At 42.4% G+C, this 18,827-nt stretch overlaps 1 protein-coding gene and 1 pseudogene across 1 annotated transcript in view; one reads left to right on the forward strand and one right to left on the reverse strand.

Moving 5' to 3' along the window:
• The window catches only part of LOC145396961 (putative glutamate receptor), a 237,806-nt gene that overhangs the window by 201,700 nt on the left and 17,279 nt on the right, over nt 1–18,827 (forward strand). The window contains exons 9-10 of the mRNA XM_080270194.1: nt 3,780–4,089; nt 4,455–4,613. Of these exons, the coding sequence (XP_080126320.1) occupies nt 3,780–4,089; nt 4,455–4,613 (469 nt within the window). The remainder of the gene's footprint in view (nt 1–3,779; nt 4,090–4,454; nt 4,614–18,827) is intronic.
• LOC145397322 (5S ribosomal RNA) lies at nt 179–297 on the reverse strand (annotated as a pseudogene).

Genomic DNA, 18,827 nt, shown 5'->3' on the forward strand with positions numbered 1-18,827 from the left:
TATTAATAAGCTGGACTGTGATGCTTTCCTAATTTCCTCCCAAAGGTACTTACTATCATTCATTGATCATTCATTGCCAGACGCCATGTATCCCACACGGGGTGGCCAAGGGCTTAGAGTTAATTGTTTTACAGGGAGGGGCACTAATCCTCCACCAACCCCACTTGACACGTAGGGATGCCAACAGCATCTGGTGTTCCCAGGTGGTCACCCATCCAAGTACTAACCAGACCCAACATTGCTTAACTTCGCTGATAGGACGGGAAGCGGTGTACTTAATTTAGGAGATCTGTAAATTGCTCCTAAGACTAATTTCTCCCTATAGTTACTAATTTCAACCCAGACACTTGCTGTGTCCCTATTTACTTTAATGTCTGCTGTATTGTAACAGTTTAATGAATCATTTACATAAATAGCTACCCCTCCCCCCTTTCTTCCCTGACGGTTTGACACAAAAATATTATGCCTTTTATCTGATATTCTGCTAAAAATTTTCGAGTGTCTGTATTCATCCAAGTTTCACTAATAATGGCAATGTCTATTTTCTCTGTACAAATTAAAGCCCTCAGTTCATCCATTTTATTACGTAAACTCAAGCCTGTTTGTGTAGTACTCTTTCAGATTATTACTAGTAGTTATGCCTCTACCTTGGCATTTACTGTTATTTATTTTATTACTGTTATTTATTTACTGTTATTTATTTTATTACTGTTATTTATTTACTGTTATTTACTGTTATTTATTTTATTTATTTATGGGAAACTCTTCACTTTACTAATATAAAATTTTTTTGTACTACCGCTTATCGCCCTTCTATCATCGATTTTTCTATTATCTATCATCGCCTGCTCAATTTGAGATGCCTGAGTGGATGTATCTACACTAATGGTTTAACTGTTGTTCTTAATTTTGCAAGTCTTGATGCATCTATCCAAACATGGTAATAATGATTTCTGAGTGTAGTTGCTGCAACTTCCTGTACACCTACGTCTCAACCTCGAAAAAATCCAGCTAAAACAGTATTTCCCTGCCTGCTGAGTCCCATCCCAACTATACAAGGCACTCCGTCCATAAAACCGGTCCCAGCTGTCTATGAAAGGCATTGCATTATCTTTGCATTACCTTTCAAGGTGGCAATTAAAACCTATTGCCCTGCTCAACCACTCTCTTCCAACTCGCCACCTGGGTAAAACACCGAGCACTACAGGGGTTCCTTCCCTCTCCCTAACCTTTTCTAACATCAACTTGTACCTTTGCCACAGTACCTCACTCTTACGGCTACTAATATCATTGCCTCCTACACTGAGGCACACAGTGGGTTTGTCACCACTGTCCTTCACGATATTTGAATTTTTTTCTATCACAATAGCCACCCTGGCCCCTGGAAGACACACATGTTTAGCGAGCGGAGTATACATGGCTCTGTTAAGATATCTCACCTGGGAGTCTCCAACAACAGCAACATTTTTCTTACCTTTCTTCTTCTGATTATACTTACCTGTACTGGGAGTTCTCTCACCGTCCTTCTCCTCTACTTCCCTCTCTGCCTTCGCTTCTCATTCGTCCCGTAGTGCGTCAAAGGCATTAGTGGTCTTAACTTCCGTTTGCTTCTTAAGAGTGAACTTCGTTGAACCCTTGTTAACTAGTGTCCAACCTTCAGCCTTTTTCTCTTTCTCCTCCAACATCTCCTCCAACAATTTCCTCATTTGTGACTTCTCCTGCCTGAGAATTTGTACCTCCCGCTTCAGTTCGAGAAGTTCCTCCTTTAATTCAAGGTAGTCCTTTTCAATACCTGCAGTGGGGACGCAGCTCTCTGCCGAGGAAGCCATTACGCACAAATTCACACAAGGTAGGACAGCATTATCACGGGTCACTACGGGTCACCACAACACACTAGCACAACACTTTCACGGATCACTAGCACAGCACTACCGCTGATCACTACAACACACTAACACAGCACTATCACAGATCACTAAAACACACTAGCACAACACTACCACAGGTCTCTAGCACGTCTGAGCAGACTGACCTCACGAGATGATGGAGGATGAAGTGCTTGAAAGGGAACAACAAAGAAGAAAGTTTGCTGGTTCATTGAAAGCAATGATGAGAAATAGGGAAGTGAGCATGGAAGTAAAAAAAAGTTGCTGCATGAGAGTCTTGTGATAACAATTCTCACGTATGGACGTGAAATTTGGATGTTGTTGGTAGGAATCAAGACAAGAGTGAGAGCAGTAGAAATGAGTTATTTGGGAGGAGCATGAGCAGTTACGTGGAGAGACAGACCAGCAAATAAGGAAGTGAAGGAGCATTGTGGTGTGGATGTGGAAGTGATAGCAAGTGATACGAGAAATACCCTGAGGTGGTTTTGTCATGTGGAGAGGATGGAGAGCTAGAGACTGACGAGGAGAGTGTATGTGAGTGAGCTGGAGAGGGAAGAGGGTAGGGGAGGCCGAGGATGAGATGAAGGGATGTAGCAGAGAGGTATATGAGAAATGGGGGTGTGAGCTGGGAGGAGGTAAGCGAAATTGAGGGGGATTGGGCGACATCGAGGCGATTTGTTTTGGGCCACCCATTAAAGGATTAAGGCGTCTGGCAATAGATGGATAGATAGATAGCTAGATCTCACTGCTCTTTTACATTGTTTTGCTCGCTTGAACCAGTAATCCTTCTGCACTTTAAAATGTTTCTGCTACCCAAATTTATCACTAACACTTACCACAATGCATCTCAGTTAGTTTCATCATATGTCTCTTCATCCATTATCCACTACTTTATTGTGGGCCCGGAACTAGGTTCATAAGTTCCGACATTTAATCCCTTGAGCGGCACTGGTTGAACAAAAAACACGCATAGCCACCTCACCTCACTTGATCACGGGATGCCTTTTTGACTGTGTGGTTACCATCTGGTGTAGTAAATGGTATCCAGAGTTACAGGAAATCATTTGGTTTGTCACTCAATTTATATTCACTTGACGGCGGCAGGTGCATGATGGACGACCTCGCTCTGCGTCATAAGAGATACATAGATATCCTTGACTTTTCTATTTGCTTTTAACCACTATTGCTTACAGAAAACCCCTGACTCTCTGTCTGTCTGTCTGTCTGTCTCTCTCTCTCTCTCTCTCTCTCTCTCTCTCTCTCACACACACACACACACACCTTGCCACAAATGGAAACTTGTTCTTCGTGAAATGGTGTTTTGAGTGATGTATTAATCTTCCTATCATGACTCTTCTTTACACTCTGTCCTATAGGTTAAAGAAATATTACTGTAGGTCTAAATTTTATTTCACTTTTGCTACTTTTGCCTCTGTACGGCGGTCCAGTATATACAGTCTACCTGTGTTCAAATCTTTAACCTCGACCTAGGCATGCATTATGTAGTCAAACCATTCCACATGTTATTTTTTTTTACTGAGGTATTATTACGTCATCCATCCCTGCTACGTCGTGCATTATTTTTTCGTGCTTTCAGTAGCCATGTCCTCTTTTCCTGGCTTACCACACCCAACTATCACCTCATCAAGTTAACCTTCACTGACAAAATATTCCACTCGGGATTGCAGTAATCATTTATGCTGAAAAAGACTTTAATATACATATTCCGTATTTTCTTTTAAGATCATCAAATTCAGTGCTAATCCTGCATTCTTTCCCGTCATCTGTCTGCTCTGTCGTTCTCTTCAAAGTGCTTACTTCCTTCCATAACATTTTCTTAATGACCCCGAAATTTCTCAAAATGTGATTACACCATCTTATTTCTGGCCTCAGCCTGGGCAAGACGTCCTACCTGGAGTCTCTGACCTCGAGCTACCTGCACGCCACCTCCATGCACCTACAAGAATCCCTGGCACGGGAGCCCACTACCAACCCCAGCCGCGTGATCGTGGCCTTCCTGTGGCTGTATGCGATGGTGATGGGGTTTTCTTACAGTTCCAACCTCACTGCCTTCCTCACCGTCACACGTCAACCTCGCACCATTGACACATTCAAGGATTTTTATGAGTCACGTCTCACCATTGTTGGATTGGGACCCACTCTTGGCAGCCTCATGGAGACATCTGTGAACTTTTATCTCAGAGTAAGGACTGAAGTGTTCCTCTATCAAATGCAGTGAAATGAGTTGTGGTCCTTATTTTAAGTATTACAGAATTTTTCGCAGCACCACTTACATGGTGATAAGTTTTGCATATTACATCTAACATTCTCTTGTATCATATCGATTTATTGTAGACAAAGATTATATAAACGTAATACAAGAGTATAATGAGGTGCAATGTACAGAATCAGTTGCTAAGGAAGAGGGGTTACAAGTTTCCACGGGCACTCAGATTACGACCAGGTACTGTTTACTGCATGTGTTTCATTTAATGCTCTCCAACTTGGTAAAGTTGCCAAATGTAAAGCTGAATAATCCGTATCACAGTGCAGTTTCACATCTTTCAGGAACTGTATAAGCAGTTTGCCCCATTACCATCACACGATGCTGCAGTGCAGTCGGTGTTGGATGGTCGAGCTGGCTACATCACCAACTACCACAATTCTAAGTACACAGTAGCTAAGCTGAACAGTGCTCATCGAACTCCCATTGTCCGCCTTATGAAGGTTAGACTAGCCTCTTAAATACGATTAGTTAAGTACGATGTCTATAATATTTTCTGACACCTACCATATTTTAAGACTCGTAGTACAAAGAGCTATAAAGTGTCCTGAAGTAGAATCGAATACCGTATAATATTTATTAAAGTCCTGGGACTGACAGATGATTGTCACTGCCCTGCACAGTAGACAATGTAGTCACTCAGTTTTCTAGAATTCAGGGTTGTATTGCAGTTGCTCTATTCTCTATGATTTAGTTGACCTCTGCTTACCAACTAGTCAGTAACTGTAACTCATTTCCTATGAGGTTCATTGTAGGAACCAACATTCTTCTAGATGAGTTAGTGAAACTCAGGATGAACCCTTCCTACGTTGATAATGCAGTGTGTCACGAATCAAATTCGCGACATTTCCCTTTTGTGAGAAGCCACGAGCTATTAGTGGAAAACTCACTGTGAATCGTTCAGTTAACCGCTCATTCGGACGGAAGCTTTGTCAAATCAATTTTTCAGTGTCATACGTGATCGTCTTTGTGTGAGATATTAGCGCTTCCACTGAGCGATTTGTTTTGGGCGCGTTTCGCTCACTCGACCGTTAGAAAAATGCGGCCTAGTGCTCCACTTTTGTATCCCACGACTTATGGAGTCCAGTGTTTGCTCTGACGGAGAGAGGTTCTGTGCTCCAGCAGTGTGAGAGGTCAACCCAAGCTCCACAAGATCACAGCTCCAAGCTCCCACCCTAGATTTGGGTGATACACAGCATTCATCGACCAGTATTTCTTTTCGTTTTCCTAGTCTTAAGAGTTAAATTAAGGTGTTTTTCCTAGGCGTAAGAATTGAGCTCGAGTGAGTGAGTGAGTACGATCTCTTTATTTGAATTCATTTGAAGTGTAACGTTAAATTTATTTTTGTAATCAATAAATTTAACAGTTATTTTCCTTGAGCTCAGTGTAATGTAAACTCTTGTTTCATTTCTTCACAATTAAGCTTATTTTCCATATAGCTCCTAGCTTGCATAAACGTTTTGCTATTCATAACTGGTACTTAGGCCAGTCTTGTATTAAACTTAAAATCCGTTGTGTCTCCTAGGAGTTAAGCACCAGCAAGAGCCTGATATTATTATTAGTATTAGTTATTTATTGTCAGGGGTGAAGTAACTTTCTCCAGGGCTAACAGTACTAAGAAACAGCAATTGAGTAATTAGTCTCTGCTGTGTACTGTTGAGGAAGTTTATAAATTCTCGTTCTTAGAGAATCGTGCAAAGAAGTCAGCGTAAAGTAATCGTTGCTTAATTTAGTAAGACAATCATTGTCCCTGCTCTTCAATATTATTGAATATTATTGTCAATTAAATAATATTTAGCATTTATTTTAAAAACCCCGTGTTATTTAAAAAAAAAAACTGTGACAATTGGCGACCTTATTCCAGGATATTAACTCCTAGCTCTAAAGCTGTTCACGAGATAGTTCTCACTCATTCATATTTAGGAATTTATCATTAAAGTTTATAGGCACAAGTTTACTGGTGTTTACCGTTAATTTAGCAAGTGAATTTTTGCTTTATTAATCAATAGAGTACTTAACTCTAGTTTATTCTTGGTAACGCCAGACGATTTTATTCGCTCCTGGGTAGCCGCCGTACCCATTGTGTTAATTATTGAGTTCTCAGTTATTTGCATTTTTGCTTTAATCTTTGCCAGTTAACTAGATAAGACTGGTCACCACTAGCTTGTGCCTGTTCCCCCCCCCCTTCATTGTGCCTGTATTCTTTACTTGTGTTTATTAGTATTCGTTTGCGAAGCAGCCAGTACTCAGTTTCGGTTTGCTTAATAAATTAGCGCCATGGCTACCACTGTATTTTTACGGGAAGCCAAAGAAATGGGTCTTATAGACCCAACTGAAATTAAAGAGTACATACTCTCACGGCATAATCAGGAGCAGCAGCACGAGAACGATGCCCATGAAGAGAGTAAGATTCAGCGCGAATACGAGTGAGAACAGCGTGAGGAACGCGAAAAGGAGCGCGAATACGAGCGTGAACAACGCGAATACGAGCGTGAACAACGAGACAGAGAACGAGAACACGAACGTACCGAGCGAGAAGCACGCGAAAAACATGAACTGAAGTGCTGAAGCTCAAGCGAGATTCCTTGGCTTCAGACACATCTGGTGCAGTTCGTCCAAGCTCCACGAGCGTTCTCCCTGCACATGTCCTGGTGACCCCACGAATCAAGCTTCCTTCATACAAGGAAGGCGAGCGAATCGAGCCGTACCTAGCTCGTTTTGAGGACATGGCAGACATGTATCAACTGGATGAGGCAGCTAAGCGGCTTCAATTTCTTAGTTTATTTGAGGGCCCTGCCCTCGATATTCTCCACAGAATTCGTGGAGACAATCTCACATATGAGATGATGAAAGCTGCACTCATTAAGGCGTATGGCCTCACAGTAGACGACGCCAAAGTTCAGTTCATGCGAGCTCGTCTCCAAGACAAGGAGACAGCTGTTGAGTTCCTCGACCGTCTCACTGCTTACTTAAATGAGCGGATGGAGAAAGATGAAACTCCTTCCACGCGTGAGGGGATAATTGACCTTATGCTGCGTACACAGCTAGGGAGGTCGTGGCCTGCTGAGCTCATAGCACAGCTTAAGATCTGCCAGGTGAAAGATGCCAGCCAAATGGCAGAAAAGGCTGACGCATTCTTTACTGCATACGGGTATCAAACTCGTAAGCAAAACACCTGGAACAGAAAAGATACTGACAAGTCTGGGAAGCCATCTCAGACTGAACCCCAGCAACAAGGCCATTCTCAGAATAATGGCCAAGGTCCAAAACCGCAGTGGAAGAACCAGGGGCAAAATACTCAGAAGCCTGAGTGGAAGAGGTACAACAAGTACCCTAACCAGCAGCAGTACCAGCCATGCAACCGACAGTCAGGACAAACTTTTTCACCACCTGCTCAAAAGAGGCAGGAAGCGAATGCAGCCTTCATTCCTCAGCAGCAGCACGGTGGTCACGTCCCTACCAGTATGGGTACTACCCCACAGTTCACTAGTCCTACAGTGACAGTGAACCCCCCTCCACAGATGGCCAATGTTCCATCATCCCAGGCAGTGAGTACAAACCCTCAAGTTCATAATTCTCAAGGCACAATGTTTGCCGAATCAATTCAGCAGCCTCATGAGTGGCTAGCTGCTTCCTCTACAGGCCCTCCCCCAGGTGACAGTACCTTCCTTGTTCAGCCAGGGTTTGTGGGAGGCATTCCTGTGAAGGTCCTGAGAGATAATGGTTCCTCAGGTTGCTCTGTCAAGCAGAGTCTAGTTCGGCCTGAGCAGTATACAGGTCGACAGATCCATGCAAACCTTATTGATGGATCAGTGAGATTGTTCCCTGAGGCATATATCCAGGTGGCATCTCCATTTTATACTGGTACGACACTTGCAGTTGTCATGCCAGAACCTTTATTTGACCTAATTGTAGGCAACATTCACGGAGTCAAGGATAGTTGCTCCGATCATGACGCTACTCAGACTTCGGCTGCTGCGGTAAGACGAGCCATGGCTGAGGCTCCAGACTGTGTCACCCCAGAGATCATTGAATCGCCACAAGATCTGATGTGTAGTCAACTTGTTGTATAAGAACAACATTCTGACCCGACACTTGCTGCAGTGCGGAACAAACAAAAGGGTCGAGTGATTAAGTATTCACGGGGAGGTCGAGCCAAGTTCCTTCGCAAACAAGGACGGCTCTACCGTGAGTCACGAACACCCGAGGGCGAGGTTCGACTGCAGTTTGTCGTTCCCGCCAAGTACCGCCTAGCAGTGTTACAATGGGGTCATTGTTCAGCCTCAGGGGGTCACATGGGCAAAAGGAAGACCCAGGGCCGTATCCAAGCTGACTTTTTCTGGCCAGGGATGGGACGAGATATAGATAGTTTTGTCCGTTCCTGCACTGTATGTCAAAGTAACACCATTAATCAGGGACATGTCCTTCCTGTGCCATTTGTAACCACACCTGTAATCTCAGAGTCAGTTGAGAGACGGTAGTGGTGAAGTGGGTGTAGACCTGACATCTCACTCATTGGCCCCACAGGACACATTATGTCCAGGGCCTGTACATACATATTATGTACCGTAGGTTAAGGGGGAAGTTCGAGAGAGAACTCCGCAGAGGCGACTCGAGGCTATGGAAGACCCGAGTTTGCACAAGGATTCTCAGCTTCCCGGTAGTAATATAAGTACTGTGGATTAACCCCTTAACCGCGGGGCGTCACTTTCGTGACACTTGGGAGCAAGGGATCATACCGCAGGGCGTCGCTTTTGTGATTCTGTGTTATTTTGAATTCACCCGGGCTTCCAAGTGGGGGCTTGTATCATCTATCAGTACTGCCAATGTCCAACACTAGTCAGCACTCCTAATCTCATCTGTACTCCCATCCATTGTTGACAATTTAGCCATTTCTCCCCGTTCTTGACTCCCCTCCCTACCCCCCCTCCATTACCCTATCCTCTCGCCTGCCCGGCCGTGCTACGCTAAGTAAATCTTCCCTGGAATTTTTCACTAATTTCATCCATTGAAATAAGCCTTATGTCCTATTCTTATACCAAATAATATATACAAGAAAGAAATAAGGTAAGTGAGAGTGCCATACACCTGGAACTGGCTAATTATCACCTGACAACATCTCACGTGCACTTGTTCGCTAATTTTCGCTGTTTTTTCCCCTTGAAATATGCCGTATAATCTATTTTCGTAATAAATATACATGTAAGGAGGGAAGGGAGAAGCCTAAGTGATATTTACATTCACCTGGAACTACCTAATTTATAATGTATTATCTAGATTTCCTGCCAATCATTTCAGTGCTAGACAAAGCTGTTTCAAGATCTAACATTGGTAGCTCTGAATATATATATCTCCTAAGTAGGCCTCTAATCTATTTTCGTAATAAATATACATGTAAGGAGGGAAGGGAGAAGCCTAAGTGATATTTACATTCACCTGGAACTACCTAATTTATAATGTATTGTCTAGATTTCCTGCCAATCATTTCAGTGCTAGACAAAGCTGTTTCAAGATCTAACATTGGTAGCTCTGAATATATATCTCCTAAGTAGGCCTCTAATCTATTTTCGTAATAAATATACATGTAAGGAGGGAAGGGAGAAGCCTAAGTGATATTTACATTCACCTGGAACTACCAAATTTATAATGTATTGTCTAGATTTCCTGCCAATCATTTCAGTGCTAGACTTAGCTGTTTCAAGAACTAATATTGGTAACTCTGAATAACCCCTAAGCAGGCCTCCACGCTGGCCCTCCGTTATCAGTTTACTCTCATCTTCCGAAGCGAGGGTACGTATGTTTCTTCTTGCTGACTTCAAGGCCTTTTTTCACCCCCATGCAAATGGCCCTGTGACCTTTACCCCCTACTAAACCTCGTGTGGAAAGAGGTAAAGGGCTGACAATTGATAAAAGAGTGACTGCGATCTTTCTATTGAGTAAAACAGTGCAAGTGGAATTGTAAATAATGTGTAAACAGCAAGTGAAAGTAATGAATGTAAATATACGTGAACAATGGAAAATAGTTTTATAAGTTATTTCAAGTGACAGTGCACAACACAGTGTAAATAAAATAGAAATGTAAATAACGTAAATAAAATAGAGAACGTAAATAGAAATGTAAATGAGTAGTATTATAAGAATACGAGTATATACCCTAGGAGTAATGAAAGTGAAAGTTTCACTCTAGCATGTCTGAATGCTATGAGTTATGAGAGTGAAGATGAAAGTGACATTCACTCTCAATGCCAGTATACAGGAAGAGAAAGTGAATGCTACGTATTTTACTGAAAGAAATTGAATCCCTACAGTGACAATAAACTAATACTACTGAAGGAAACTTATGGATAAAGACTGTAGATATATATAAGTGTTATATAGTAATAGAAATATAAAGTGTGAGGGGTTTTATGAATAATAAATGACAGAGTACCAAGAGCGAACTAGTGCCAGTGCGACGATCAGACGGGCTCGTAATTTCCATTGCTTTCACAGTGTTTTTTTTTTTTTTTTGAGTATGGATCCCAAACTACTTGAAAATTGTAGAATAGTGTTTATAGTGTTTGTATCTGGCTGTGGTAATCATATTACGGGTTGTCGGGAAGTGTAAAGTGGAGACGTCGTTACCCTACTTCAGAGGTCTCCACAAGTCCTACGGTAACCGACGAAGGCTCAACAATCATTCCAGGAGAAAGCTGAAGGTATGTGCCATAAGCATATGTAATTTTATTATTCTAGGACTAATAACTGATTTTTGGCAAATATTTTTTGAGAGTCTGTCGGAGCCCAAATAACCCCGCGGGACACGCAAGTCATTGGTAAACAAGCCTGCGGTGTAGGGGTTAAGGGGGAAGTTCGAGAGAGAACTCCGCAGAGGCGACTCGAGGCTATGGAAGACCCGAGTTTGCACAAGGATTCTCAGCTCCCCGATACTAATATAAGCACTATAGGTTAAGGGGGAAGTTTGAGAGAGAACTCCACAGAGGCGACTCGAGGCTATGGAAGACCCAAGTTTGCACAAGGATTCTCAGCTCCCCGATATTAATATAAGTACTGTAGGTTAAGGCACAGGTTGAGGACCCGTGTGCAGTTCGAGGCTATGGAAGACCCGAGTTTGCACAAGGATTCTCAACTTGCTGACAGTAATCGTGTGCTATAATTAATGGCGACCTCGAATGTATGAAGCTTAGGCTGTCACTTGTATTTTTCAGCCAAAGCGTACTTTTCTTAGCATGTACTGATTGCTAGGCAGAGAGAGTAATTGTAACTTAATAAAAATTTTGTCTCATTGACACTTTTGATGCTCCACCTCAATTGGTTTTGCAGGTACAGCAATGGGTGTAGCAGTTTTGCTGTGCGGGCCAGCTGATCGTCTGCCGCACGCTGCCGCCTCTTCTCCTCTGCCTTCGTTGTCGCCATATTGTTATTTACTGTGTCATTTTACACGTAGGTACAGTTACACTACAACTGTCACACCTACACCGTGTATTACATACGCCATGCTACACAACAATTAGTTGTCAGTGTAAATGTAGCGACTTTTTGCTCAGTTTGACCTGAGTACAGGATTTTCACCGTCGTCACGGAGTTTTTCCCTCAAGCTTCCTTCTATTAACGTAAGTACGAGTTTTTTTTCGCTCACTGGCGACTGCGACTTTCTCCTGTAGCAGGATAGCACACACACCTCAGTGTGAATCTTGTGTGACTGAGTTAGGATGTGTACATATATATATATATCCACAAATTTTTTCCCATAAGGAAAAAATTTAATTTCGTAGGGGCGTAATGTCACGAATAAAATTCGCGACATTTCCCTTTTGTGAGAAGTCACGAACTATTAGTGGAAAACTCACTGTTTATCGTTCAGTTAACCGCTCATTCGGACGGAAGCTTTGTCAAATCAATTTTTCAGTGACATGTGATCGTCTTTGTGTGAGACATTAGCGCTTCCGCTGAGCGATTTGTTTTGGGCGCGTTTCTCTCACTCGACCGTTAGAAAACTGCGGCCTAGTGCTCCACTTTTGTATCCCACGACTTATGGAGTCCAGTGTCTGCTCTGACGGAGAGAGGTTCTGTGCTCCAGCAGTGTGAGAGGTCAACCCAAGCTCCACAAGATCACAGCTCCAAGCTCCCACCCTAGATTTGGGTGATACACAGCATTCATCGACCAGTATTTCTTTTCGTTTTCCTAGTCTTAAGAGTTTAATTAAGGTGTTTTTCCTAGGCGTAAGAATTGAGCTCGAGTGTGTGAGTGAGTTCGATCTCTTTATTTGAATTCATTTGAAGTGTAACGTTAAATTTATTTTTGTAATCAATAAATTTAACAGTTCTTTTCCTTGAGCTTAATGTAATGTAAACTCTTGTTTCATTTCTCCACAATTAAGCTTATTTTCCATATAGCTCCTAGCTTGCATAAATGTTTTGCTATTCATAACTGGTACTTAGGCCAGTCTTGTATTAAACTTAAAATCCGTTGTGTCTCCTAGGAGTTAAGCACCAGCAAGAGCCTGATATTATTATTAGTATTAGTTATTTATTGTCAGGGGTGAAGTAACTTTCTCCAGGGCTAACAGTACTAAGAAACAGCAATTGAGTAATTAGTCTCTGCTGTGTACTGTTGAGGAAGTTTATAAATTCTCGTTCTTAGAGAATCGTGCGAAGAAGTCAGCGTAAAGTAATCGTTGCTTGATTTAGTAAGACAATCATTGTCCCTGCTCTTCAATATTATTGAATATTATTATCAATTAAATAATATTTAGCATTTATTTTAAAAACCCCGTGTTATTTTAAAAACTCCGTGACACAGTGTACTCATTTCTCTTTGGTCCATTTCTTTTTTCTTTTTTTTTTCACAGCTTATTTCACGTAGCTCATTGTCAGAAGAAGACAATGCTATGATTCTACATCCTTACCCATAGCGCGTCTTTCTGAGTAGCATCATATTCTAGAGTTCATACATTGTTACAGCTCAGCATTCAAGGTGAAGTGATGGAAGTTTTAGGCCAAGTTAGTGAGAAAAGAATATAGAGGGAAATAGGGAACTGTCATGAGGGTTATGGTCTAGATTTGTTTGTGTCAATCTGTTCATGTCAATGGAAGAAGTGTTTGGAATCAATATATTCAAGCATAATAAGGTCACAATACCAGCACCATCTCTCTCTCTCTCTCTCTCTCTCTCTCTCTCTCTCTCTCTCTCTCTCTCTCTCTCAACTAAAACTTTCCCCCCACCGTTCACAGAGCAACCATCTTGCAGTACACTGTCAGCTCTCTGTCCGTCTCGATTTCTAATGCAAGAATAACCAGTATTACCAGTCCTTCATCTCTAAAACGGTATTCCTCAGCCATCTTTCCTTTTTGCAAATGGTTTGAAGGTTTTTAAAAAATGCAGCGTGTCGACGGACCTTAAATGAAGTTAATAGTGTTTTAGTTCATTTTATTCAGTTTTCTCGGAAACGATTGTTTTTGTGTATGGCTTGGCGTTGGTTGTACTTTTTCCACATGGAAAAATTAACAGCAAAGTTTAGTACAAATATTTTCATGAAATTAATTGGCTTGTTTGTTACACGTATAATTTTTAATATTTTGATACGGACTGCCGATCATCAACATCAACATCATGTGGGGCTGTGGATTGCATGGCCTTACTCCCCCACTGACTCCACCCGTGAAGGTCGATTCATGCAACAGTTCAGGCAGCGACTCTTCCAAGCTTGTCTCGACATGAATGACCAACCTGCTCAAGCCATGGGTTCCATGACCTTCCCCATGGTGTACACCTCGGGTTAACTCTGTCAGAGATCACCCTGTGGGCAATGTAAGCCTCAGGGAAATAGGCCACGTGCCCGTATAACTGGAACTGGCGGTGACCTATTACGTGGGTAATAGGCCTCGACTTAGAGTCACGTCATAGTCACTCGTTATGTACCAGGTCGTACCTGCAGTATCCTATGGTCCTGTGAAGGTATTTAGTACTAAAGGAGCCAGTTCTCCACCTCAAGTCAATGTTTAGTATCCATGTCTCACAACCACGGAGAAAGACAGGGAGCACCAGTGTACTGAAGACTTTTTTCTTTTTAATGTGTCCCGCTCTGGGCAAAGGCTTCAGAGCCTATCCCCAAGGCCCGGTAGTCCTCCTACATACCACATACTGTATGTCCACATGTCAACACTTCAGCGCTAACACCCACCGTCCATGTTGAATACATGCTAGGGCTGTCTAATGCAGGACTGGTGTACTGGTATTAGTGGGCGTGATTGACATGTTGGCGGGTCTTCTGATCGATCAGTAAAGTCTGCCTTTGTGAAACTGAAATCTTTAAACTGTTTTCTGCACCAGCCGGGACTCGAACCTGCTTCCGTTAAGACTGCAGGCCGCCTCTCTACCGATTTAGCCACCTCCTCCATTATAGGTTTCCTGCACAAATAATAGCAATGCAAAATGCCCGAGTTGAATGAATTCACAACCCCGTGGGTCAGATCGATGTGAGAAGATATCCCATTGTCTGACCTAGCATTGCTGTTTACCACACTGCCAAGATAACTGATTCTTCCCAAGACTTCTCTATTCTTTCCACATACTTGAACAGACTGAACTGCCTCCTTCAGCAAGCCACCAAATGCCTGGACCATGATCTTGGACGAAGAGATCTATGATCCCAGTGACTTCACATTCTCATGAAATTCTTTAAGGGTACTCAGTAGTATCTCAAGCGACTCCAGTAGGGTAATTGCTTCGTCAGCAAAGTCAGAGTCAGTAACCCAGAAATAGCTAATTGAAACTTTACAGTGACTGACTCACAGCCTGGCCAAGTACTCAATCCATGCATGTGTTGAAAAGCATGAGAACAAAGACACATCCCTCTCCTATTTCAGTAGTTACTGGGATGTAGTAGAATGTTCCTCCTCGACATTTGACAGCACTCCCAATTTTTGAATACTGGCCAGCAGTCAGACGGATTATCCCTGAAGGAATCCCACGGAGTCATAGCATTTCCCATACCACCTCCTGAGCTACCGAGTCATAGTTGTCTTGAATTTCACATATGCTGCAAGCAGACCTTGTCAGTTCTTAAGACAGACAATAAGAGCTTGAAGAGCTAGGGTGTGGTAAACTGTAAACGTCTTGGGTCTGTATGTGGATTGCTCAGACGTCTGAAACTTTAGTAAATGTTCCCGCATATGTATCAAGAGCATGTCAATAAGAACCTTGCCTAGTATACTAAGCCCTGTAACACCAAGGAAGTTACTTCAATGTTGCTGGTCTCCTATCTATTTTCCGGTAAGGGTAACCAAACCTCTTGTCCAGTCAACAAGAACTATACCAGTCCTCCAAATGACGTCTGTGACTGATCATCGCCTCACACTCAGTTTTAATCAGTTCCCTGAGATGCCTCAGACACAAGTTGCTCTATCACACTTCAACCTATCCACTGCCTTCTTGATTTCTTCCAAGGATGACACGGTATCATCAACTTTGGGAGAGCAGTCAGTGGTTGTTGACCAACCAGTGGTAGCTCCTCACTGGGACGCTCAGCCATTTACAGCTGCTCAAAGTACTCAGCCCAACATGCCCTATACTCATTCATCACTGACACAAGCCATCCATCATCCCATAAAAGGCTCAGAATTTTCCAAGTCTCCACTCAGAGTGCCTTCCAAAGGTTAAACCAGTGAATGGTTATGCGGGTTCATGTGTCATCTGCACCACCACAACGTGAGTCAAAAACAGGATTAGGGCTAGGGGTCCCCCATCATTACCCAGCTGGTGGGGTCTCGTAGGCTTTACCCTGCAACCATCATAATTGGTGCCAGCAAGACAGGGTCCCAAAAGCCCCATCAGGCTAGCACCCGAGGAGGGAGCCTCTGGCAAAAGTAGGTCAGGGTCAGCGAACCCACGCTGATCCTGATTCCACTTCCTCTTCCCAAGTTATGCGAGATGTAGGTTTTTCCAGGAAGAAAAAGCAAACTCCATCTAAACCTCCCACGTCAGAGGAGGGCTCACCACTAGGCCATGGACAGGGGCATGGGATCCCTGACAAGGGCTTTCCAGGTGTGATTCAGAATTTCTGTTCTCCTAGCTGACTACAAACCAAGACTAACTAGCTCTATCCACCCTGCTAGATAACCGATGGCTTTAGTAGCTCATCTTCCTTTTGACAGGTCATGTTATTAGTCCTGTGGGGTGTCTAACCATGCTCTTCACTGACATAGGCCAGTGGGTTGCTGGATTAGTTGCCGATGATCCGGACACTAGACAGGTAATACTGGACACATGCAACCAGTAGTAAAACAGTGTTTGACATGACCTGGTATCTACTTCAGGGATATTTATTGCTCCTTTTGCTTTTTTCTGCTTCCTTCTGCAATCAATTATTTGATTTTGCGGACGTTACTCTTGAGATGTTGGATTTAGTGGAGGTTATATTTACCCTGTTTATTTTTTATTTTTATTTTTTAATGTCACCATAAGTGAAGAAAGTCATTTGTATAAAGTAAATTTAATATATAATTGGTAATTATGGAGAAAAGGTAAACCTCAAAACACGTGAGAGCATAAACGAACATCTGTTTAGATCGAACGTGTTATAGGGCCAACTAGTAATTATTCAGTGGGACGAGACCAAACCACAAACCCTCATCTAAATCATGTACAGTTCTGTAGGCCACACAGCCCCACTATATATATATATATATATATATATATATATATATATATATATATATATATATATATATATATATATATATATATGCCACCCCAAACGGGATTAAGGCGTCCAGTAGATATATAGTAGATAGTATATATATATATATATATATATATATATATATATATATATATATATATATATATATATATATATATATATATATATATATATATATATATATATATATATATATATATATATATATATATATATATATGTATATATGTATATATATGTATATATATATATATATATATATATATATATATATATATATATATATATCTATATACCTAGGCTGCTTCCCCCAAGGAAAGGGAGGTAGCCGAGACAGGACGACTCACTCTCCATTTACTCATCCATAAAACACATTCATTCGCATCTTAGCCCCAAAGGGGAGAACGGACAGATCCTCACCGCACCACACCGCACAAGGGTCAACTGGGCAATGCAATCAGTGACATCCGCAGCAGGGCCCGACAGCAGAACTGGTTTACCCCTGCCACATCATAACAGACCCATCCCCTTACCCGCACCTGACCTGACTAGCTGATCAGACCAAATGCGGGAGAATATCCCCTCAGGGCTGCGTCATCACTTATTCATTCACAATTTCTCTCCATTTATTTCTGTCACGCACAGCCACTCTTCCTTGCTCAACAGACATCCCTCTCGCATCCAGCGCTCTCTTCACACTGTCCATCCATCCTATTCGTGGTCTTCCTCTCAGCCTTACACCTCTCACATCAGATCTAGTTATCTTTTTCACCAATCGCTCATTATCCATTCTCTCCATATGCCCAAACCATTACAACACCCTCTGCTCAACTCTGCCAGCCATCTCCCGAACAACTCCAGTTCTCCTTCGCACTTCATCATTTCGCACCCGATCCATACGCGTCACTTCACACATACTCCTCAGACATCTCATCTCCATTACATTCAAACTTTTCCTCTCTGCTACACCCATATTCCATGTTTCAGCCCCATATAATGCAATCGGTACCACAACACCCTCATACAGCCTTCTCTTTACATCCATTCTAAGCGAACGACATTTAAACACTTTTTTCATTCCTCCCAGCACCTTTCCTACTTCATTTATTCTAAACTTCACTTCTGCATCTATTCTTCCATCCACAGCAACATGTGACCCTAGATATTTAAAACAATCTACCTCCTCAAGCAACTCACCATTCAAAACTATATTCATCCCCCTACCATCTATCAACCTCGTACACTTCATCACTTTACTCTTATTCTCATTTACTTTCAATTTCCTCCTTTCACACACCCTTCCAAACTCCTCTACCAACTGTCTCAATCTCTCCTCTGAATCCGTCACCAGTGCAGTATCATCTGCAAACAGCAGCTGCTTCAGATTCCACTCTCCTCCATCAACATTTACCAGACTCAGACCACCTAAAACTCTTGCATTCACCTCCCTTACAACACCATCCATGTAAATATTAAACAACCAAGGCGACATCACACATCCCTGTCGCAGCCCCACTCTCACGGGAAACCACTCACTCACAGCATTTCCCACTCTTACACACGCTCTACTATTTACATAAAAACTTTTCACCCCTTTTAGTAACCTACCATCAAGTCCATACAATCTTAAAACAGTCCACAAAGCCTCCCTATCAATTCTATCATGCGCTTTCTCCAAATCCATAAATGCCCAAAACACATCCTTGCCTTTCGCTAAATACTTTTCACACACTTGTCTCACAGCAAACACCTGATCAACGCATCCCCTCCCTCTCCTAAAGCCACACTGCTCATCACTAATCACTCCCTCTGTACCCTCTCTAACTCTCATAATTAACACTCTACCATACACCTTACCTACAACACTCAACAGACTTATACCCCTAAAGCTAGTACATTCATACTTATCACCCTTGCCTTTATACAACGGGACCACACAAGCACTTGCCCAGT

This window comes from Coenobita brevimanus, chromosome 40, assembly GCF_032717465.1.
Source record: "Coenobita brevimanus isolate Jiangsu-jjx chromosome 40, ASM3271746v2, whole genome shotgun sequence".
NCBI lineage: Eukaryota > Metazoa > Arthropoda > Malacostraca > Decapoda > Coenobitidae > Coenobita > Coenobita brevimanus.